The sequence below is a fragment of the Watersipora subatra genome, chromosome 3 (assembly GCF_963576615.1).
Source record: "Watersipora subatra chromosome 3, tzWatSuba1.1, whole genome shotgun sequence".
Classification (NCBI taxonomy): Eukaryota; Metazoa; Bryozoa; class Gymnolaemata; order Cheilostomatida; family Watersiporidae; genus Watersipora; species Watersipora subatra.
Window position 1 is genome coordinate 6,269,396 of NC_088710.1, and position 20,761 is coordinate 6,290,156.

At 37.5% G+C, this 20,761-nt stretch overlaps 1 protein-coding gene across 1 annotated transcript in view; it reads right to left on the reverse strand.

The window, feature by feature from the left end:
• Positions 1–20,761, reverse strand: part of LOC137390285 (uncharacterized) — a 38,290-nt gene that overhangs the window by 4,753 nt on the left and 12,776 nt on the right. Inside the window, exons 11-22 of the mRNA XM_068076620.1 lie at positions 9,906–9,943; positions 7,693–7,826; positions 7,418–7,538; positions 2,782–2,989; positions 2,558–2,678; positions 2,454–2,464; positions 1,667–1,828; positions 1,370–1,585; positions 1,072–1,137; positions 637–771; positions 429–548; positions 224–334 (exon numbers count right to left, since the gene is read on the reverse strand). Coding sequence (XP_067932721.1) covers positions 224–334; positions 429–548; positions 637–771; positions 1,072–1,137; positions 1,370–1,585; positions 1,667–1,828; positions 2,454–2,464; positions 2,558–2,678; positions 2,782–2,989; positions 7,418–7,538; positions 7,693–7,826; positions 9,906–9,943 — 1,443 coding nt within the window. The remainder of the gene's footprint in view (positions 1–223; positions 335–428; positions 549–636; positions 772–1,071; positions 1,138–1,369; positions 1,586–1,666; positions 1,829–2,453; positions 2,465–2,557; positions 2,679–2,781; positions 2,990–7,417; positions 7,539–7,692; positions 7,827–9,905; positions 9,944–20,761) is intronic.

Consider the following 20,761-nt stretch of genomic DNA (forward strand, 5'->3'; position numbering starts at 1 on the left):
ACAATTTGCAATAAGAGCGCAGTTGCAGCAAAATGAAATGTAGTTGTTGCTGTAGTTACATGTCTACTGCACATTAGAAAGCTGTAATGCAATACAAAATTAGTGTGTACAGCGATGATACATTGCAGTTCCAGTGCCTAACTACCCTGTAAGTTGATCCCTTCATAATTGTCAGAAAGTTATGAGAATAGTTGACCAATGAGGAAGACTACCAATAGCTTACTGGTGGCAGAATAAGGTGAAGTGAAGGACCTAGCCTGTGCTCCACCAGCATATGTGGTAGTTGTTTTAACGGGGCCCCCGCCACTCGACTGCTCGTATCCACCAGTATTCCCTGTAGTACATAACAAACAGATGTGAAAAGATGAAGGATTGTCCGGTAAAAACACCAAAGATAAGGTCAAGAAAACAAGGTGAGATGAATGTACCTGCACTGTATGATTGGGGCTGCTGGTTGGAGTTGGCGGTATAGTTTTGTTGCTGCCCAGTCCCACTTTGCTGCTGTTGCTGCCCGTAACCCTGTTGGGTTGTCTGTTGATTATAGCCACCTACGAAACCAGTCACTCATATAGCCAGCTCATTTATCGGGTAATATTTACCAAAACGACATGATACAACGGGTGTCATCTGACAAACCTGAATTATATGAGGTGTCCTGGCTTCCAGTGCTACTGCTGCCATTGGTATAAGGAGCCACCTGCTGCTGTCCACTTGCTGCCACGTATTGACTTGACTGCTGCTGTGTACCTGCATTATACCCTCCTTGACTACCTGCAAGTACACAGTTCAACACCAAGCTAGAGAGGTACAACAATGAAGTGACCAAGCTAAAACAGTAATCTCTTGACATGCATGTGTGAACAGACCAACTTTTGTCAACAAATGACAGTCAAACCTGCACTAATGGTCTACCATACACGCGCGCACACACATAAGCTATAGACATGCATAAGAGAAAGCCACTCAAAGACGCCTTGACGACATCTCAAAGCAGCCATCTAAAAGGAAAACAACTCCATAACTGGCTGATTATCTACAACACAAAGTCGATGCAGCTGTACTGAAATTTACCCATGTTTCCTTGCATGCCTTGATTTGACTGGAATGGTCCTTGGTTAAAGCCACCTGGCCCACCACCTACAAGCCAACAATGACCAGACACTGAAAGGATTTAGCTTTCACCACAATCTAGTATTTGATGAGCGCAGTACAGAACCGTTGGATGAGCAGAGTCAAAAGATCACATCAAAGCAATGATTGATCAAGCGTTACCACAAACGAACTAGAAAAACCAACTCTTTCTAGAACAACATCTATTGAAGATATTGTTCTAGATACAGAAACGATAGATGAAAGCTGAAACACATACCTTGCATCATTTGGTTGTTGGCCGGCATGTTGTTACCCATCATTCCTTGCTGATTTCCTCCCATCATTCCTTGCTGATTTCCCATCATTCCTTGCTGATTTCCCATCATACCTTGCTGATTTCCCATCATACCCTGGTTGTTCATCATCCCTTGATTTCCCATCGCGCCTTGGTTGCCCATCATGTTCTGATTCATCATATTTTGGTTCATCATTCCTAGAGCATAGAAGACCATGATCATTACATGATGCTAAATAAGCACAGACTATGACCATGAACTAATAGGAAAGTACTCACCTTGGTTGCCCATCATGTTGTTTCCCATCATTCCTTGGTTGCCCATCATGTTGTTTCCCATCATGCCTTGATTACCCATCATACCTTGGTTACCCATCATCCCCTGATTGCCCATCATATTGTTTCCCATGTTCTGATTCATGTTGTTGAAATTTCCATCACCTATGCAAACCCAAACACTATGATGCTAGGAGGCTTAGAAAGCCTATCAAAATCTCTAGCACCAAGTTTGTTATAATCAATAAACGAGAAACTGTTTTTCCAGGAAAAACGCAAAATATAGTCTACAAAAATACTTTAAATACAGCTTCACTGTATTTGCGACTATCATCTAGCTTGGTACCTAGAAATAGAACTGCGACAATAATGAAATGACATTCGATATACATTAACCTCCTCTGATAACCTTATCGTACACAAGTTGACTGATCGACGTTTCCCCATATTTAATCAATAAAATCAAATATTGACTAGTCATATTCCTCACATTTAATAATGGGCTTCTTTGAACTAAGGTAGTTTAATGTTTTAAAATTGATTTCTCATGTGTTCATGACTGTCAATTACTACGGAAAAAATGAAAAGTTAATATTTCTTTTTGCATAATGGTTATGGATTAGGTAAGAACGCGCGATGTTGGTGAGCCACGTGATAAAAGCAAAGCATCAAGAAGTGCTCCAAGGCAAGGACTTTCGCCACAGTCTGAAATGAGACTGCTTAGGAAGGGTTTGTGGAGGTTCAAGCATGAACAGTGAAAATGGAAGAGAATCTTCTGGCATCTACTCACCCTGGTTGTACCTACAATATCAGAAATACGTGCTAAGTGGTCAGACAGGAACTAAGCGGTAAGGAAGGATTAAAGCCCGAAAAAAGAACCAAAGGTGAACTTACGAGTTGCCCCAATTGCCCCTTTGACCCCCTCGGTTCATCTCATTTGGACTACGAGCTTTTTTCACTTCAACCTTGACGCCATTAATGGTCACTTTGCGATAGGGCTGAGAGACTGCGTGTACTAAAACCGACAAGGAACAATTAAGAAAGAGACTTTACCAACCACCGGGTCCCTCATAACATCAAACACACGGCATGACAAGTTATGATTGGTATGTACTTACAGTAGCACTTATCTACAGAGTCAAAGTCAGAGAAAGTTACAAATGCAAATCCTTTCTTTTTCCCTGTTTCCTTGTCAGTGAAGGTCTCTATCTTTTCTATGGGCCCAAACTGCGAGAAGAACTCCTGCATGTCTTGCTCAGCGATGGCATCTTTTATGCCTCCGACAAAAATCTTCTTTACTGTGGAACGGTCTACAGCTGTTTGCTCCTACATGACAGCCCATCAGAAGCTTACTCACATGCACCAGGAAACAACAAACAAGGCATAATATTACATTGCGAACAGAGAACATTACCTAGTAACTACATTATGACGGACATTGAAAGAAGCAAGTTTACAAAACAATTAATCTAGAAGATATCCAGATTATGCAACAGATCTATCAAAACAGATCTATCAAAAGAGCAGCTGTAAAATGCAATAAAGTAGACCCTCGCCGTACTCTTTTAATTCTTTCCAGTGTTGGCATCATAAGGCAAAAATTTCGTATAGAGGGGTAGAGAAACCCATCGCAAATATCTGGCCCTGGTAAAATCATTTAAATTTTATATACATAGGGCCTACTATACATATTAAAATTAGTAACAAAATAATATGTTAACCAAAATAATGTGTTAACCTTAGTAAGTATGGTTGCCAACAGTAACTTTAGTGTATTTTAGTGGTTATGATCTGCAATAAAATATAACATTACTATGTACAGTGCGTAGAGAATTCTTACCTTCGAGACAGATGTATAACATAAACATTGAATCTATCTATCTATCTATCTATCTCTGTAAAATATCTCAAGTGGCCGCTAGGCCTGTAGAAATAAAATGGTGCATTAGGCATAAAAATAAGATCACAAATAAGCATAGACTTATTTATCTAAGTCTGAAGGATAAAAGTATAAGATCGCTTGGTCTAGTTATAAGAGAATCAGATGTTAAAATTTCATCGCACGGTTAAAAAAAGAGTGTTTCATTGCACTTGTATTGATTGTGTGTCTGATATTAGAGCCTCGAGTAAAATAGGATGAGTTCTTAATTACAAATCTATTAAAATCGACCATTAGGTCTTGGCTTAAAATTTTTTGCAGTGTGCTTTCGTCCTTGATGCGTCTTCTCTCTGCAAGTGTTTGCCATCCCATTTTCACCATTTCTGATGATATACTATCAATTTTCTTAAATTGTTGGCCCACCTAAAAGCTTTTCGGTTAATGGATTCTAAATCTTGTATACTATAATCAAAATGTGGACTCCAGATTTCCGAAGCGTACTCTAGCAGTGGACGACACACACTATAGTATGCTGTCCTTTTGACATTAGGAGATGTTTTCTTAAGGGTCCGCATAAGCATAAAAAGAGTGCCGTTAGCCTTACGTATGATGCGATTTATGTGTTCATTAAAATTGAGGGTGCTAGAAACAAGTATACCCAAGTATAAAAAGGATTGCGAGGATATAAGAGATGTACCGCAATAGTTGTATATATGTGAAAATCTAACTGGTTCCACAGATGTAGATGTGCATTTATTAGCATTAAATCTCAACTGCCACGACTCAGCCCATGCAGCCACTCTGCACAGTTGGTCCTGAAGCAGAAGGCTGTCGGACGCACATTCTATTGGTCTAAAAAGTATGGCATCATCCGCAAATAAACGTATGGATGTCTTTGGACAGTTCAGAGACTCTGGAAGGTCATTGATATATAAAAGAAAAAGCAAGGGTCCAAGCACTGACCCCTGGGGCACACCTGATGTTACCTGGGTAGGTGGAGATGTTTTACCGTTAACTATGACACAGAATGTGCGGTCCAGGAGCCAGTGCTGTATCCAAGTCACTACATTTGCATTTAGGCCATAACTTCTAAGTTTGTGGATCAATTTGTCATGCGAAACTGTATCAAACGCTTTACTAAAATCCAAAACAAGTACATCCACTTGAGTGTTAAGATTATTAAAATTTGCCAAGTCTGATATGGTGTGTATAAGTTGAGATTCACAGCTGTGCTTTTTTCTAAAACCATGCTGTGTTTCACTTAGGATGTTATTCTGATCGAGATAATCTCTTATGTTATGAGCAATAATATGTTCTATAACCTTAGATGATACGCTAGTGAGTGATATTGGCCTATAGTTAAGTGGGGCCTTCTTGTCACCTTTCTTGAATACAGGGACTACATTGGCATGTTTCCAATCAAGTGGCACACACCCTGTGTTGAGGGAGTGTTTAAAAATCAGCGTTAAAATGGGAGCAATGTCAACAGCCAAAAACTTGAGCAAGGCAGGACTAAGGTTGTCTGGGCCCATACCCTTACGATGGTTAAGATTATTAAGAAGGGCCAAAACTCCCTCTTCACTGACAGCAATGTCCATTTGGGGTACATGTTCTGCACTAGATTGAGTGAATGATACTTGTGGGACGTGTCCATCGTCTACGGTAAATACGGACTTAAAATTGTTAGCAAAACTTATGGCCATATCGTTGTCATTCACACAGTTATGTAATTGCATAATGTTTGAACATTTTCCCCCTTTTGAAGATTTAGATATAAGCTGGAAAAGAGGTTTGGAATCGCCATTCTTAAGGCTTTCAGTAATATGGGACTCTAAAAATTTATTATAATCTCTTTTAATAAGGCGTTTAGATAGATTACCAATGGACTTTAGTTGTTCTAAATTGTGGCTAGTAGGGTAAGCTTTATAGGTATGAAAAAACCTTCTCTTTTTTCGGCAAACTGTTTTGGCTTCCCTTGACAACCAGAATTTTTTACCTTTGGGTTTACGTACTGGGATGCATGAGTTAGCTATGTTTAAAATAGTGTACTTGAATGTGTTCCATAGAAAATCTGTCGTATTTGAAGCTTCAATAAACTGGAGATGCTTGTAAAGGTGGGCTGTCTGTTCGCTTATGTCAGACATCCGAGCCTTACCAAAGTCAAAAAGAGTTCTAGTAGTGCGAGAAACTGGGGGATCAACCTGTGGAAAAAAACTAAAAAGTTCAAAGCACAGTGCTGTGTGATCCGACATTCCAACATCAGCGTTCTTAAAAATAGGGCAGGGATCAAAATTTGTAAAAATAAGATCAAGTGTGTTGCCTTTAGAGTGGGTAGGGAAGTTTACATGCTGCGAAAAGTTATTTTTCAAAATAAAAGACAAAAAGCTCTCAGCAAGTCCACGACCCCCTGGAGAGACGGCCGGCGTGTCAAGGGTCCACTGGATTTCAGGAAAGTTAAAATCTCCAAGTAAGACAAAATTGCTGACCAGGCTGTCCTCAAAAAAATCAAAAAGTGCACTCATCTTAGCTGAGCTCGGAGGACGGTAGTAAGTTACTACACAAACACGAAACCCGTGAACAGACAAATTGATCACAAGCATCTCCTCATTAGGATCCACAGAAGAATCAAATATCTGAACCCCTTTCAATGATTTAATAGCGACTAAGATGCCTCCGCCTTTAGTGGGGCGGTCTCTGCGGAAAATTTCGTAGTTTGGTAGTTTTAGTTCATTGCTCGAAACCTGAGGGTCTAAATGGGTTTCGGTGAGAACTATAAAAATAGGATCATACTCATGTACAATGGTTTCCAGATACTGGACTTTGTTCCTAATACTGTTGCTGTTCCATAAAATCAGAGTCATGATTGTAAATCTCTGACGGCTTCCCTACTTGTCAATTTTTTGAGTATTTGGTTAAAAAAGGGGCAGTCACTATGGCTCGTTGCATCGTGACCCCTCGAGCCACAGTTACAGCACTTGGGGGGTTTACTACAATCTTTGTGGTCAGCACCTGCTGTGATATTCTCACTGCAATGTCTGCAGATTTTGCTAGCAGTGCAGTTTGATGCTACATGGCTATACCCCCAGCACTGATAGCACTGAAGGGGCCTAGGCTTTGGTGGCCTTGCTTTTTCCACATTTAGTTTTAAGCACAGTTGCTGGATGTATATGCCTTTATCAATCTGACTTGAATGAATTTAGCTTATTAACACTTTTAAAGCTAAGTTTTAGTATGTATTTTTAACTATTTTACTGAACTTCAAACTTTTTATCGCTAAAATTTTATCATCTATCGGTTTCCCGTTTAGTTTTCACAATAACTAATAATGAACAACTAATAAGATCTTCCATTCATTGGTAGAGGGATTTCACCGAATTGAATATCGGCATATTCTGATGTAATCAGCACACCGACTGCATAATTTGAATTTCGAGAGCAACTTTAATTGATATTGTATGGCAAAATATACTGCGCATGGAGAGGTAAAAAAATCATTTTGTTATATATCAAAGGGCAAAAAATTGCATAATAAGGTCATCGTAACCGAGGGTGCACTGCATACCTAGCAGATGATTAATCTAGCCAAACCACATAAATAACAATAAACCAGCTATACTAAAATATGATTAGTATGACTCAATGTCTAGCAAAATATTTTAAAACTATACAATTCACAATCAATATTAACATATTTGCACCAAAGGATGATTAGAGCAGTGAAAGAAATAACGGTAAAGAAATTTGAAGTTTTGGAACTGATAGCACTTACAAGGTTTTTAATATTGCCAACCGAAAACCTGAAACTTTCCTTATTATTACATGATATTAAACTCACAATCAAAAATAATCAGTCCGTAACAGACAATAACACTTACACTTTTGGGTACCACTCGCTTAGTGTCAACAACTTTGTCATCCAGAGTATGTGGACGATTTTCCTGAACCTGATTAATAACCTCTTGAGACTCAAATGTCACAAAGCCAAATCCTCGGGATCTGAAAATGTAATATTATATATGCTTGACAGGAATATTAGTCCAAGCATGTAAGATCCAAACGAACTGCTACAAATGGCAAAAAGAGAGCTACACGAGTACCAAAGAAAGACAACTCCTAGAGTGGTTAATGAAATGAGGTAAAACAAACCAACCTTTGAGTTTGGTTATCTTTCATTACGATAGAATCTGTAACGTTGCCATACTTGCCGAAGTATGCCTTTAATGACTCACTTGTAGTTTTTGGACTTAAACCTCCAATAAACAGCTTTTTGAGATGTTCTTGTTCCTAGAACGAAGAACAAGTTCAACTTTATTAGCCTAATAGCTACACGAATGTAAAACTGCTAAAGGTGTCCGATGCTAAAGCAAAACTTAACCGACATTTCTCATGTCTGCTAAATAACGAGTTTTTTCAGCCAATGTGGTACCGATTTGTTAAGCTTGCAAAATTGTTTTAGGAGCCTGTACACAAATGAAATAAATTTAATAATCCAAATTTAAATAAACATAAAATTGAATAAACCGTTGATACTTGCTTTGGCAATGAATTATAACGTACAATACAACTACAGCATCGGGCTATTAATTGCAATAGTAGTCTTAGTAGCGCTCATATTTCGTGACGGTTGATATTTTGTAAAATAATCTTGAAATGTGTATACTAACTATAAAACTGTGTATAAAACTATATATAATTAATATTCAACTTACAAACTCAGTCATTTTGATGAATTTTTACGACTTTGAGCGGGAGTACAACTTTTTACTGCTGCTAGGATCCGCAAGAGGACGCGTTCATGCGCATGCTCAAAGAATTATACTGGTTTTATTCAATTGTTACGCGTCAAATTTACGTTGAGCGAATAAATAAAACTCGATGTCTTTGATTTACGCAGCAGTGAATCGCGTAGCTAACCGAGCGTGAACGTGTCGCGTTATAATAGGTGCAACCTGAGTTGAAGACTGATTCTATGTTCTACTCAAGGTGCAACCAAGTTTATACTTCATGTCGAGCGTATTGTTAGCAACGACTACCGTATTTGAACATTGAGTAAAAATACATGTGTTTGCAAATTCGTAGAAAGTGAAAAAATATTTAAATATCAAGGGCTACAGTTTGCGGCGGAGGTTCTTTTTAGATGCTGTTATAAGTTTAATAGTATGTATATGTACAAATACTGTACGTTTCGCTAAAACTTCCTAGCAGTGCCGGCAACGTTCCATGTAATTGTCACCGCGGAGTTATCTTTTCATGATTAAATATTTGACCTCGTGATGGGCTACTCACACTTGTCCAGGCAGTCTTGGACCACGAAGTGAATTATTTTCTTAGGTTAGTGTACACCTTACTACTGAACAGACCACATATCGGATACTATTACACCTGCACTTGATGATAAATCAATTACATGTACCTCTATACCATAGCATACTAATCCAATATCAGCACTTATTCTAGCAATATAGAGTGGCGAAGCCGTAAAAGATATTGTTTAGTAAGACAGGAACGTTATGCCGCTACAGCAGTGATCTTCCAGCCTACAGAGAGATAAGCTAGATCCACTGCAAAGACAGATATTGATGCATCATGTTCTACACCAAACACAAAAGATATGAAAATTGGTTAAATACGAACTGAACGTTTAAACATATCAGTGTTAACATATAATCCTGTACATTGCATCAAAATAAAGGTATACTGATAGCTATGCACGCTTAATTAAATATGATCATGTAACCTTTATTAGTACGTACATGTATATACATGTACCTACCGTACGTGTGGAGACACCGATATTGGGATTTTTCTACCTTTTGTAATATTGACAAAGATAACTCTTAAAAATTTCTTTAGTACCTAAACTACAAGATTTAACACACTTGCGTAATACATGTGGAACTACACAATAATCAGCTAAAATTAATCGCTCTAATTTACACGCATACATTCACAGTGTGTGTCAATGCACAAACATGACAGACACACACACAAGACTTCACACATTTAAGCAAAGACTTAGACATTGTAAACTGAAGCCCCAAGACATCTATGATGTTATGCTGAACAATGAGAATAGCTAAATATGACCTTGTGAAAGATAGAACAGTTCAGCCCATATCAACCATCTTACCAACCAGATGCTGGTTAGTCAAATACCAGAAAGTCCTGTTGTCCCATGTTACGGCAATATTTGCACATACAGTCACATTTTACTCGTCTCCATTTAGCTGTCATCGATTCGATTGAACATTGTTTTATTGATTGTGGCATTAAAAACAAATTGATGCAATGCCTATTTGTTTCCGAAACACTGATGCATTGCATTTGCAGAAAAGCCTGTCTAGCAGGTTTTGTTATTCTTACCTTTATAATCGTGATGTGGATGTGGGCAGCTGTTGAACCTGAATCATTAGGTTAATACTTTGAAGCCAGCAATGCTTTGGTGAATCGTTTTTTCCAGCCTGTTTCAACCTACGCGCGAGTATACTCAGCGGTGCAGTTTCATTTTTCCTCACTTACAGTTTACATAGAATTACAAAAATTTTATCGGTTAGTGCGTATCGTTTATGTATTGTTATCTCAGTTTATTTCTTAAGTTTCAAGTCAATTGGATGATTAGTTCTTAAGATATTGCCAAAATACCAAGAGCACTTCTTAACGACTGAGAAATGAAAATGGCTGCTGACAGAGTATTAGTCTTTAATGACACACAGAGCGAAATCCTTAGTAATGAAATATTAAAAATCTACAAAACTAGAAAGATTCTCCTCAGCAAAAAGAGCTTTACAATGAAACTAATCGTTTTTCTATTCAAATCATTATACATAATTTATCAGACTCCGTATACTACAATCATTATGTTCCTTCAGTTACATCGAAAACATTACTCATTTGACAAATGCAAAAAAAACTATTTGGTTTCTGTTTTTTCCATTGAGTTCTACCAGCTTGTAGTTTCAAAAGTCATTAAGTTAAAAGGAATTGTGATATTGTAAGAGCTTCTACGGTCAATGAAAGGTTGTTCATACAGTCTAGGATCAGGCGACCTTGTTATACACACAAGATGAGGCTTCAAAGTGTTGAGAGTAAAAGTTGCAATGCGCAGGAAAATGTTCCATATTTTAGATCTACACAGCTTCAATCACTAGGGTTCAAAAAACGCCTACGATAGCAGTTTACTCATCAACTGCTGTTTATACCATATGCTCAATAAGATGCGGAAAAACCTGTGTTTGTGATTTATTTCATCAAATACATAGTACATACAATTGCATACATACAAAAAAGAAAAGTTCCAAAACAATTGTATGTCAACAATCAAACAAAAGCAGGGATGATGGGAGCAGTGCGAAATAGCAGAGCTAAACCGGTCGCAGGTCCAAGTCGACAGCGTAAGGCGTAGACATTAGTGTTCACCAAGCCGAGCTAAGGTGGAACCTTATCTCCTTCTTAAACTCACCAATAGGTTTTATTAATTTCAACGAGGCTAGCAATTTATTCGGGTGCAGACATCACAACGTTAGATGTTCGTTGACCAGCAGATGAAGAATAAAAAGGACTAGGAAGTGAGGATGATTGAAATCGGGTGTTATAATGTGAAGGTTTTTGAAATGTTTGTGAATGATACAGTTTGTGTGCTTTAATAAGTGATTTGTAATGATACATTCTACCAGCAGCTAACATCTTAGAGTCATGAAATAATCAAAATCAAAAAATTAATCACTTGTAATTTTTTCTTTCCCACAGTTATAGCTGAAAAGATCGTGATCTGTGTTTTATGTATTGTACTAAACAAAATCAAGAAATGGTATCATTTAATGTACTGATTGAGACTGTCTGATTTTCGTGAGTGCCAAAGTACAATGGATATGGTGTTCGGCCTTCATCAATCACAAGATGAAACAAAAACAAAATTTGTCTTAGACATGACTTTCATTGGGTTCATCAAAACTTGTAACAGGGTCTCTGAATAGTACCTAGGAAGTTGATTGTACTGACAAAATAGCACACTCAATTAGAACATTACAAGAACAATTGTGGCCAAACTAATTCAGCAAATTATGCTTCTGAAAAATTTACAGTAAAAAATTGTGTCAAGGGCGGTGATGTCTTGGCGCTTATTCTGTTCTCACTATGCAGTCAACCCTCGTTTGTTCGAGCTAATACAGATTGGGAATTGTTCAAACATTGAAAAAGTTTGAACTTATAAAATTTAGTACAGTACTGTATATTAAACAGCTTATATCGTCTCGCACACATACTCCTAGGCCACAATAATCGTACAATATGCATATACAGTATACATGAGAGAGTAAAATATAGTTATATTTACACTAGGGTACGGCATTATATTAATAGCAGTAATAATAACAAACGAAAATCACAGTGCAACATTCTGACGGGAAAGTCACGGGCACGCGTCGCCTGTGTCATCTGTTGAGAGCGCCACCCATCGGTCAATGTTGTCATTCTTCAGACAGCCACATCGTTCAATTTTTGCTACCCGGATCATTGTCCAAACCATTTAAAGTCTGGGGAAGTGAAGTCCGGAGAATTGGGTATCAACTGTACCTTGACGCTTCGCTGGAAGCCGCTTTTAAAAATTTCAGTGAAGGAGTCTAGACAAGGCACAATGCCAATCTTGTCGATGTTTCTCCATTAAAATCTAAGCGCAACAAAGTTCCTTCTCAGGGATATGTTGTTTCCTCTGGTTGCCTACTCAATTGAAGACACGCATATGAACTACTTACAGACCATTTTGCCAGAACAGCATTACAATTACAAGTGAGGAGAAGAGAACACTTATAGTCACTTGTAGAGCTCCATCCATGAATAGAACCAACAACAGTCTGATTATGGAGAACAAATTGGCAGCCAGACAGGGAAACATAAGATTGCATTAGGTAGATAACAAGCTAGAAAATATCTGATCAACGTTGACAACCTTGACCTGTCAACATAAACCCAGAAGGTGAAACAATGTGTCATTGCATAAGCACGCTTTGTAAATGAGTGCAGTGAGAGAGGTAAGCGATAACACGCATATTATGCAGAAAAATCGTAAGAAAACAAAGAAGAGTTTTCAAAAGTTAGAAGCCAAGTGTGAAAACTGAAAGAGATGGTAATGCTGGAAAAAGACATCTTGCAGAAAATGAAGTATAACAGGCATCTAATGTGTTTAATGTAAGGTGATAAGTCTATTCGGCTTGGCTTTACTATTTTAGATTGTAACAGGTAATTTAGTTTTTTTTACAGTTTTACGTAGTGCATTTGTATTTAAGCTATGTGTATTTATTAAAAAAAATATTGTAAACTTCGGCCTTTACAATGAGATAGCCAAATTTCATAATTTTTCTGTATAAATCTTAATTCTGACATGCAACCTACAACACAGATCTCAGAGCTGATTAACCTCATACCAGTAGAGGTATTTGGACTATGTATAACGATATCAACATTAATGTTGTATTCCTTCCACACTTGAACTAGCATGGAAAGATTTCATTATGAACAACTGCGCCTGTTTTAATGGCTGTTACAAAGTAATTTCGCAGCTTTTAGCAAATAACTCATTCATATTCTGAGGTTGCAAGTAACTTAGAATGTGCAACCTTCGGCTCACCATTTGCCTGACAATGGCAGTCATGGTACATGTAGATTTATATATTCACTAAACTAAAAACAGCTTTTCTTCAGCTTTTTTTTGTTTCGCACATATCCATCGTTTTTTTGACGTCATCACACTGTTTGGACATGCGCTCGTCCACGAAAAAGCCGCCATCTTTGTAGAAAACGATCATCATGCTCTTGATTAATAGTATTTTTCGGTGTTGTTTTAATACTGAAATAAAAAATTTGCAAACTAAAGCATTGTTTGCAATAATTAATTGCAGAAGCTTTGTGTTTTTAATGATAAAAGTTGTCCATAAAGATGGCAGACAACGATAGAATGACGTCACGAAAAAACGAAAGATACTCCAGAAAGCTGAAAAGTGCTTTCACAGTAAAGCCGTGGTCACACCAAGGCCGAACTGACTTAGGTTTGGGTCGGAGGTCATTTAACATCGGTTCGGCCAAGCCACATGTCACACAGCATCCGAAGTCACTTCACTTCCTAGATACCATACGCATGGAGACAGGACACTGTTTCATTGGTAGTTTTTATGTATTTGAGCTAAATACTTCTAACGTAAACAAAAAACTTTGAGGAACAATTATTAATTATAATTACGCAGCAGATTTATCAGAAGCTCGTTCAGCTGCTCAAAATAAATCACTTGATACAAAGATTTTGCCAACACTTCACATCAACAAAATTATATTTTTGTTAACATATGAATATTTTTCTATGCTGAGTACATAACAAACAAAAACAGTCTTTATCGTAGTACAGTCATACTTCGACTTACGAGCTTAATGCGTTCCGAGACTGAGCTCGTATGTTAATTTATTTGCATGTTGGTGCAATTTATTTATATATAGAACAATTAAATATATATTGATTGGTTTCCATACTCTAAAAAATGCAAATAAAACACTCAAAACAAGATATTGTAACAGAAAGAACATGTTGGTAATTGTCCTAACTTACCACTTGCTTTCAAAAAGCAACAAATAAAAAATAATGCAAGGAAACGTGATAAACTAAAATGTAAAATTAAATACATACAATAGCAGCTAATGCTAGCATTTGCCAGAGAGAAAGATATGTTATCCTTCATTACAACAGTTGACTTTGATAAATTTGGATTTTATCAAAGTCTTAAAAGACAAACTTGGAAGCAAATCTAAAAGCAAACATTCATTTTTAACTTAACGTAATTAAAATTTCTTCTGTGTTCATAGTTCAAGTTTCTCTCTAGTTAGCTAATTTTTCCTTTGTTTCGCTTTCACGACTAGCCGGCCGTTTTAAGATGAACCTATCTAAGGACGTTTGCCTTTGTCGCCCTTTCAACATGTTGCGATTAGGACGAACACAGGTGTCGTCACAAAGGTTTAATGCACGACCACTAGCCAACTTGTCCGAATGTCTATTTTTATAGTTTTGATAGATGGCACCGGCCTTTTCAAATAGCGTCGGTTCAGTTACGCTGTCACAGGCCAATTGTTTATCTTTTATCCAATGCCTGTGAGCGGTCTCCCCATCAGCGGTTGTGAAGATCGCTGCGCCGTTTAGAAACTACGGTTAATCCTTTTGCGAGCTAAATGCCCTGAATATAATCCTTCTGTTTGATAATTGTGGATGTATTTCTGTCATATTGCTGAGCTAGCTCAATCATGCATACACATTTCACATATTTTTCAATAATTTTCCGTTTAATATCAATTGTTATCATGTGCTTTTTCTTTGCATTATTTTTCATTTTACTGGCAAACTTTCAGCCTACGCACAGTACTTTTAATTCACATAATTTTGCACTGAAAAGCGTGCACAAAAACACGGTACAAAAGTATAACCTGAGCAGTTGAAAAATACAGATTGATGCTGTAGTCATAAAACACCTCCGGCATACTTGGCAACTGACTCGTGTGCTCGTATCTCAAACATGGCTCGTATGTTAGTGTTAAAACTTGCTTAAAAGCTGGCTCGTATCTCAAGTTTCTCGTACGTTGGAGCACTCGTAAGTTGAAGTACTACTGTACTGTGGTTTTACATAAATAAATCAGTGAACGATTCTTCATCAGGATGAGTATGACACATTACTTCTATTCTACACGAAAGCAAACCACAACCATTCTCCTACATTTATGCAAAACTTAAGTGCAACATCTTACATTTATGCAACACAATCACAAGCCCGGGTGAGCCTTGTCGTAAATTGCTTCATATTGTTTATTTAACGAAATAAAAAGATCGTTCCATTTCTTTTTTAACTGTGCTCACACCCACGTAAGGAGAAATGTGACGCGTGCTCGCTAGAATTTTAACCAGCCAATAAGAGCAAGGGTTCGAAATTTCGAGCAGGACTGAAATGGTTCGTTTCGGCCAGAAATGTCTTCGGCCGAACAATTTACAGCTGACAACGATGTCGTTTTGCGTTGTTTAGTTTGTTTCGGCTCTCGTGTGACCACCCCTTAATGGACAAGACAATTACTAGATTTCCCTAGCATTTGAATGGCTCATAATATCTCGAGAAATTGCTAAGTTTCATATCAGGTAAGGCATGATTGGTTGGTCGTATTTACCAAAAGAAATTATCACAAATCAGTTGAAGTATTGTTTATGTACATAAGTATATTATCTATGATGCTTTTGGATTGGGAAAGGTTTACAAACTAAATTTAGGTAGACATAAGCATGTCTCGCAAAAAGGATTAATGCGTTGAAATTTGCAGTTTTCAGGGTAAAACTTATATTCTGGATCTGTAGCCCTAACCGGCTTATCTGCTTATCAGAACGGGCACAATTATTGTAAAACATCAGTAGCTATACAAGTGATTAACCACGAGCTTGCTGGATGATTCCTTTCAAGTGCCAGAATGCTCACAAAACCATAGGAAGGGATGCTAGGTCTGAACCCAGGCACTCACCTAACTGGCACTGTTTTCAAACTGCCAGAATAAATCAAGTAGCTGGAAACAGGTGAGCAAACTCGTAGCCAGTTCTATGGACACTTCGTATATAGATAGTCATGCTCTAGAGTCTAGGACATGCTAGAAACAGGACATTCAAGGACATGTGATTGGGATGGAAAAGACTACCTGTATGACAATTACCAATGCCTGCCAAGCACTAACAAGCGAGCAATAATTTTTATCGACATTTACAGCCATCACAAACTGGCTGAGAATGGGAGTGGTGGTACATGCTAAGACAATTAAAGATATAGATTTGACAGTATCAGTTTTGCAAACATAGTCTTCTCTATACGTAAAAATTTTGAGTAGGTTACATTTGCCTATATGGTCCAATCCATTTGTTTCATTCTTGTTCTTGCACGCTGGGTACAGAAAAGGAAACAACATACTTTTTCCCTGGTGATAATTGCATGCTTTCAGGTTTTGTAAACAAAGGCTAACATACCCTAGGACACTTTTATTTCGCTAGTATTTAGTTTCGTGAGTAGCACACAGAGTAAAATTTCGCTGCAACTTAATTTCGCGGCTCTGATGAGTGCGAAAATATAGTGATCTGAAAATAAATGCAGTGGAAAAAACAGATTACATTTTTCAGGTCCAGTTCGCTAATAAGAAAAAAAAATCAATTTGGGACTAGTTTGTATTTGTAAACCGCAGGTTGAAATGTGTGGGTGAGATCGATAATTCAATTTGATCACTTGCTGCCATTTGTTCCTTGGACTATCAATGACGTCTAAGTCCCTCCCGCCGTGACTTTCACACTTGAGTCCCAAGAAGAAGAAAATAGATAGGTAACAACCAACTTCACAACCAAAACTGTATAACGCTTTCGCTGCCCTAAACGCATTTATGCGTTTTCTAGGGGAGACTGCCATAAACACATTTTTGGACTTTCTTAGCAATTGCTGGTAACCTGATTTTATTATTCGATGACCACATAACCCACGGTCTTTAAGAGTTTTATGAAGTTGACAGTGTTGTCCGAAGATTTATCTATAAAATCAGCCTAAAACAACGAAGCAATTTTAAACTTTTGTTTGAGAATTTCTAATCTAAAAGCGAACATTTTTGTGTGTGTTCATCAACTACCGCACAGAGTCATAAAACAGGTAATTAGTTTATGATGACATTATAGCCAATTAAGATTTAGATTTTCGTGATTATACAGGTAATTAAAGTAGCAGCACTGTCTCTGACAGTGGTGAAAGTAATAGTTTTGTAAGATTATTCTTCAATTTTATGACTTCACCTACCAGACTTTCATACTCATCAGTTACAAATTCGGTGACTAAACTGATATCATCTTAATTTGCTTTGCCATGCTGCTCAGTCAGTGTATTAGCTATAATGAGTTTACCAGAAATTTTCCATTGAGTCCAACCACAGACGAAAATTGCCTGCATTTCTAATATGACGATTTTATTGTGGTTATCAATGAACAAAGCTATTTAACTTCGCGTTTTCGCTTATGATAGTTTAGTTTCGCTCATGAAATTTTCCGCACGAGAGGGTGACACCGCGAAAATGCGAAAGTTAGAGGACGCGAATACATAAGTGTCCTAGGTAACCAGTAGTAATTTGGACTAAACTCCAAGTATCCAAACACAACATTACAGATCAGTGTAATAACAGTCGTTTTTAATGCCATTGAGATATTTACAGCGGATGGAAAACTAATATTTGATATATTTGTTAACAACGTCATCCCTGCTCCATGTCTCGCTGCAAATAGTCAGTCGGTGTAGTATGGCCTAAGTAGCAGCCTTCAATTCAAACAACTGGTTCCATGTTTACATAGATAGAATCGTAGTTGAAACTTACAGTGAGCAACAACTCCAAACATGTTAGTGCAAGGAAAACAGTAAAGGTGCTTGAATTTCCAAAGTTACAAGCTACATATACTATACAGGATATACTGGAAAAATGCAAAATTTTATAGCTATTTTATACTTGAATGTTTGTTTAACACAGTGATTAAGCTTCATGAATATTATGTAGAGTCAAAAGTAAACGGCAAGCAGCCTTCCAGTCCTACTAGCAGTCTTACCGAAGATCAATGTAACAGTATTGGTGTGAACCAATGTCACAAAACTTTTTGCCTGTCATCCTTCATGGTTTACACTGAGTTTCATAGTCAGTAACATGACCTCCATTCAACTAATAGCCATAAAACTACCACTTATTAACCAACGTACTAACAGTTTATTTTTCTATTGTTCTTGGGCTTTCCCAGCAAATTCACTAAATTGAGAACTTGTTTCATCAATCACTTTCATCCCTAGCAAGCAGTTGAAATATAATTACACCTGCACATCAAATCAGCAAATGGTTCAATTAGAATAACCCGTTTTTGCAAACAGCTTGAAGAGCAAACTACAGTCGTGGTCAAAAGTATTAGCAACCCATTCCCTCATTTTGTGACTCCAATTAACTTTTACACTTTACCGCCACTCTGACCAGACAATATAAGTATTAAATGATTCCTCAAAAGATTTTATACCCTTTAAAAACATTTATCTAAAGCAAAAGCTATATCAGTGGTCTCTGGAGGCATGTGAAAACAAGTTAGTCTGATTGCTGAAAACTATAAGTTATTCATAGTTAAGTCGTGGCAGTTGCAAATGTGTTTAAATATTCTCAACTTGTTTAAAATATAAGAACAAACTCGTTGAATTGAGTTGGTGGCTCTGTAGCAAGGTTTTTTATTAATATTTTTTGGCCATCCTCAGTTAGCTATTGCTGCCTTGCATATCTCAGGCATGCTGTTGACTAATGTCCCTAGCCTCCATGTAATGATCAACCTGTACCTTGCCCTTATAACAACTTTTATCAAAGTTTAGTTGCTGATTTGCTTCAGGTCATCTGAGCCTCAATCTACTGCCATAACTTTTCTATGGAATTAAAGCCTGGCAACTGCGCAGGCCAGCTCAATACTGCCACTCCATTTGCTTTAAAACACTCCTTATACCATTTGAGTGTGTGGAACAGTGCATTGTCTTGCTAAAAAATTCAGTCATCACCAACAAACAGATCACTAATGCACTTGAGCAGCTTGTCTTTCACCACTGTAATTCATCTTCCCTTCACCAATGTAAATTCTGCCTGCGCCACAGGCTATAAAACACCCCAAATCATTAGTCAGCGAGTACTCAACAGCCACGGGACACGCTGGGGTCGGAAGGCAACAAATCTCGTAACACACTGACACATTTGAGCAACATTTTGCAGATCCAAGTTGGATTCTTCGCTGACTACAGCTTTGATCTACTGCTTTTGACTCCCAATCTTCGCACTTCCGGGCGCATAGTAAACGACATTTTCTGTGAACACTGGAGAGTATGGGTCTTCGGCTAGGTGTCCTTACCTTCAAACTATGCTTTTGCAAAATCATATTTGCTGTTCTTGGTGCACCAGATACTCCAGTTAATTCGTTGAGCTCTTTTGCAAGCGCAGTACTAACTTGAAACTGATCTTGACATTTGCTGATCAGAATATGTTCATCGTTATAATTAAGTAGCTCTTGGCCTCCCTAATTTGCAATGGTCTGATAGTGCCATTTTTTCATACCCTTTCATGGTGTACCCGATAGTTGAGATGTTATGTCCTGTCTGTTTAGCAATAGTTTTGTAACCTATCCCTTGCTTGCGAAAGCACACGACCTCAGCACTCCCACACTCTTCAAGATGTTTACAGATTTAAAGTGAAAATACGTCAACTGCAAACTGTATTTACGCTTTCCAAAACGTCGCAAATTATAAAATGTTCATAATTAATGGATACGTCATGTTCTTCATGCTAAACTCATACTATCTAAAATTTATGCTTCCCTAGGTTAAACAAAAAAGTATTTGTTCACTAGATTGTTTGATGTCACTATGTATGAGAGTCAGAAGTGAACAGCAACAACAAAAAAAGGTTCGTGTAAAATTTGGAGATCCGTTAGAGATATGAAAAATTCTCTGTAAAAATGGTTTGTTAGAAATCTTAGCGCCAATAGAAACATTCAATTCTCGGCTGTTTATTGGTGTCCAATAAGCATGGCTTTAACAAATTATGCAGAGCGTCAAGTCTATTCAAAGGTAAAGTTTCGTTAAACAGCTGGGCAAAAAAGGCCGGGATGTTTGTACTTTTGACCATGACTGTATGTGTGTGTATATATATCATAGGAACGATCAACAAAACGCCATTTATTGCATTCACAAATACAAGTTACTTAACAAGCAAACCCAGGTAACTGGTAAGGATACTTTCTATGGTTCAAATATTATTATTAATATTATAGGGTTTACCTTACAGCATACACAGTACTTCTATTTGCCCTTTTATATTACGGTTATGTACATGTGTTTCATATACATGTATACTTGAGTATCCATATATGGCTAGAAACAGGTAGATTAGCCAATACTCGTACTGGTATATATAAATGTAGTAGTCTCTTCGCTTCACCCAGAATACTCCAAGTCGCTGTACATCATTTATTTATAAAATGTGAGCTCCTCCAAATGACTACACAAACCAAATACATAACGTTCTGGCCGCCGGGACACAGATAGTAGCTGTAACATCTTATGCCCAATTACCAGAGTTGACTGATAGAGATGGCAAATTCTGTACGACTCATACATGATATGATTAGA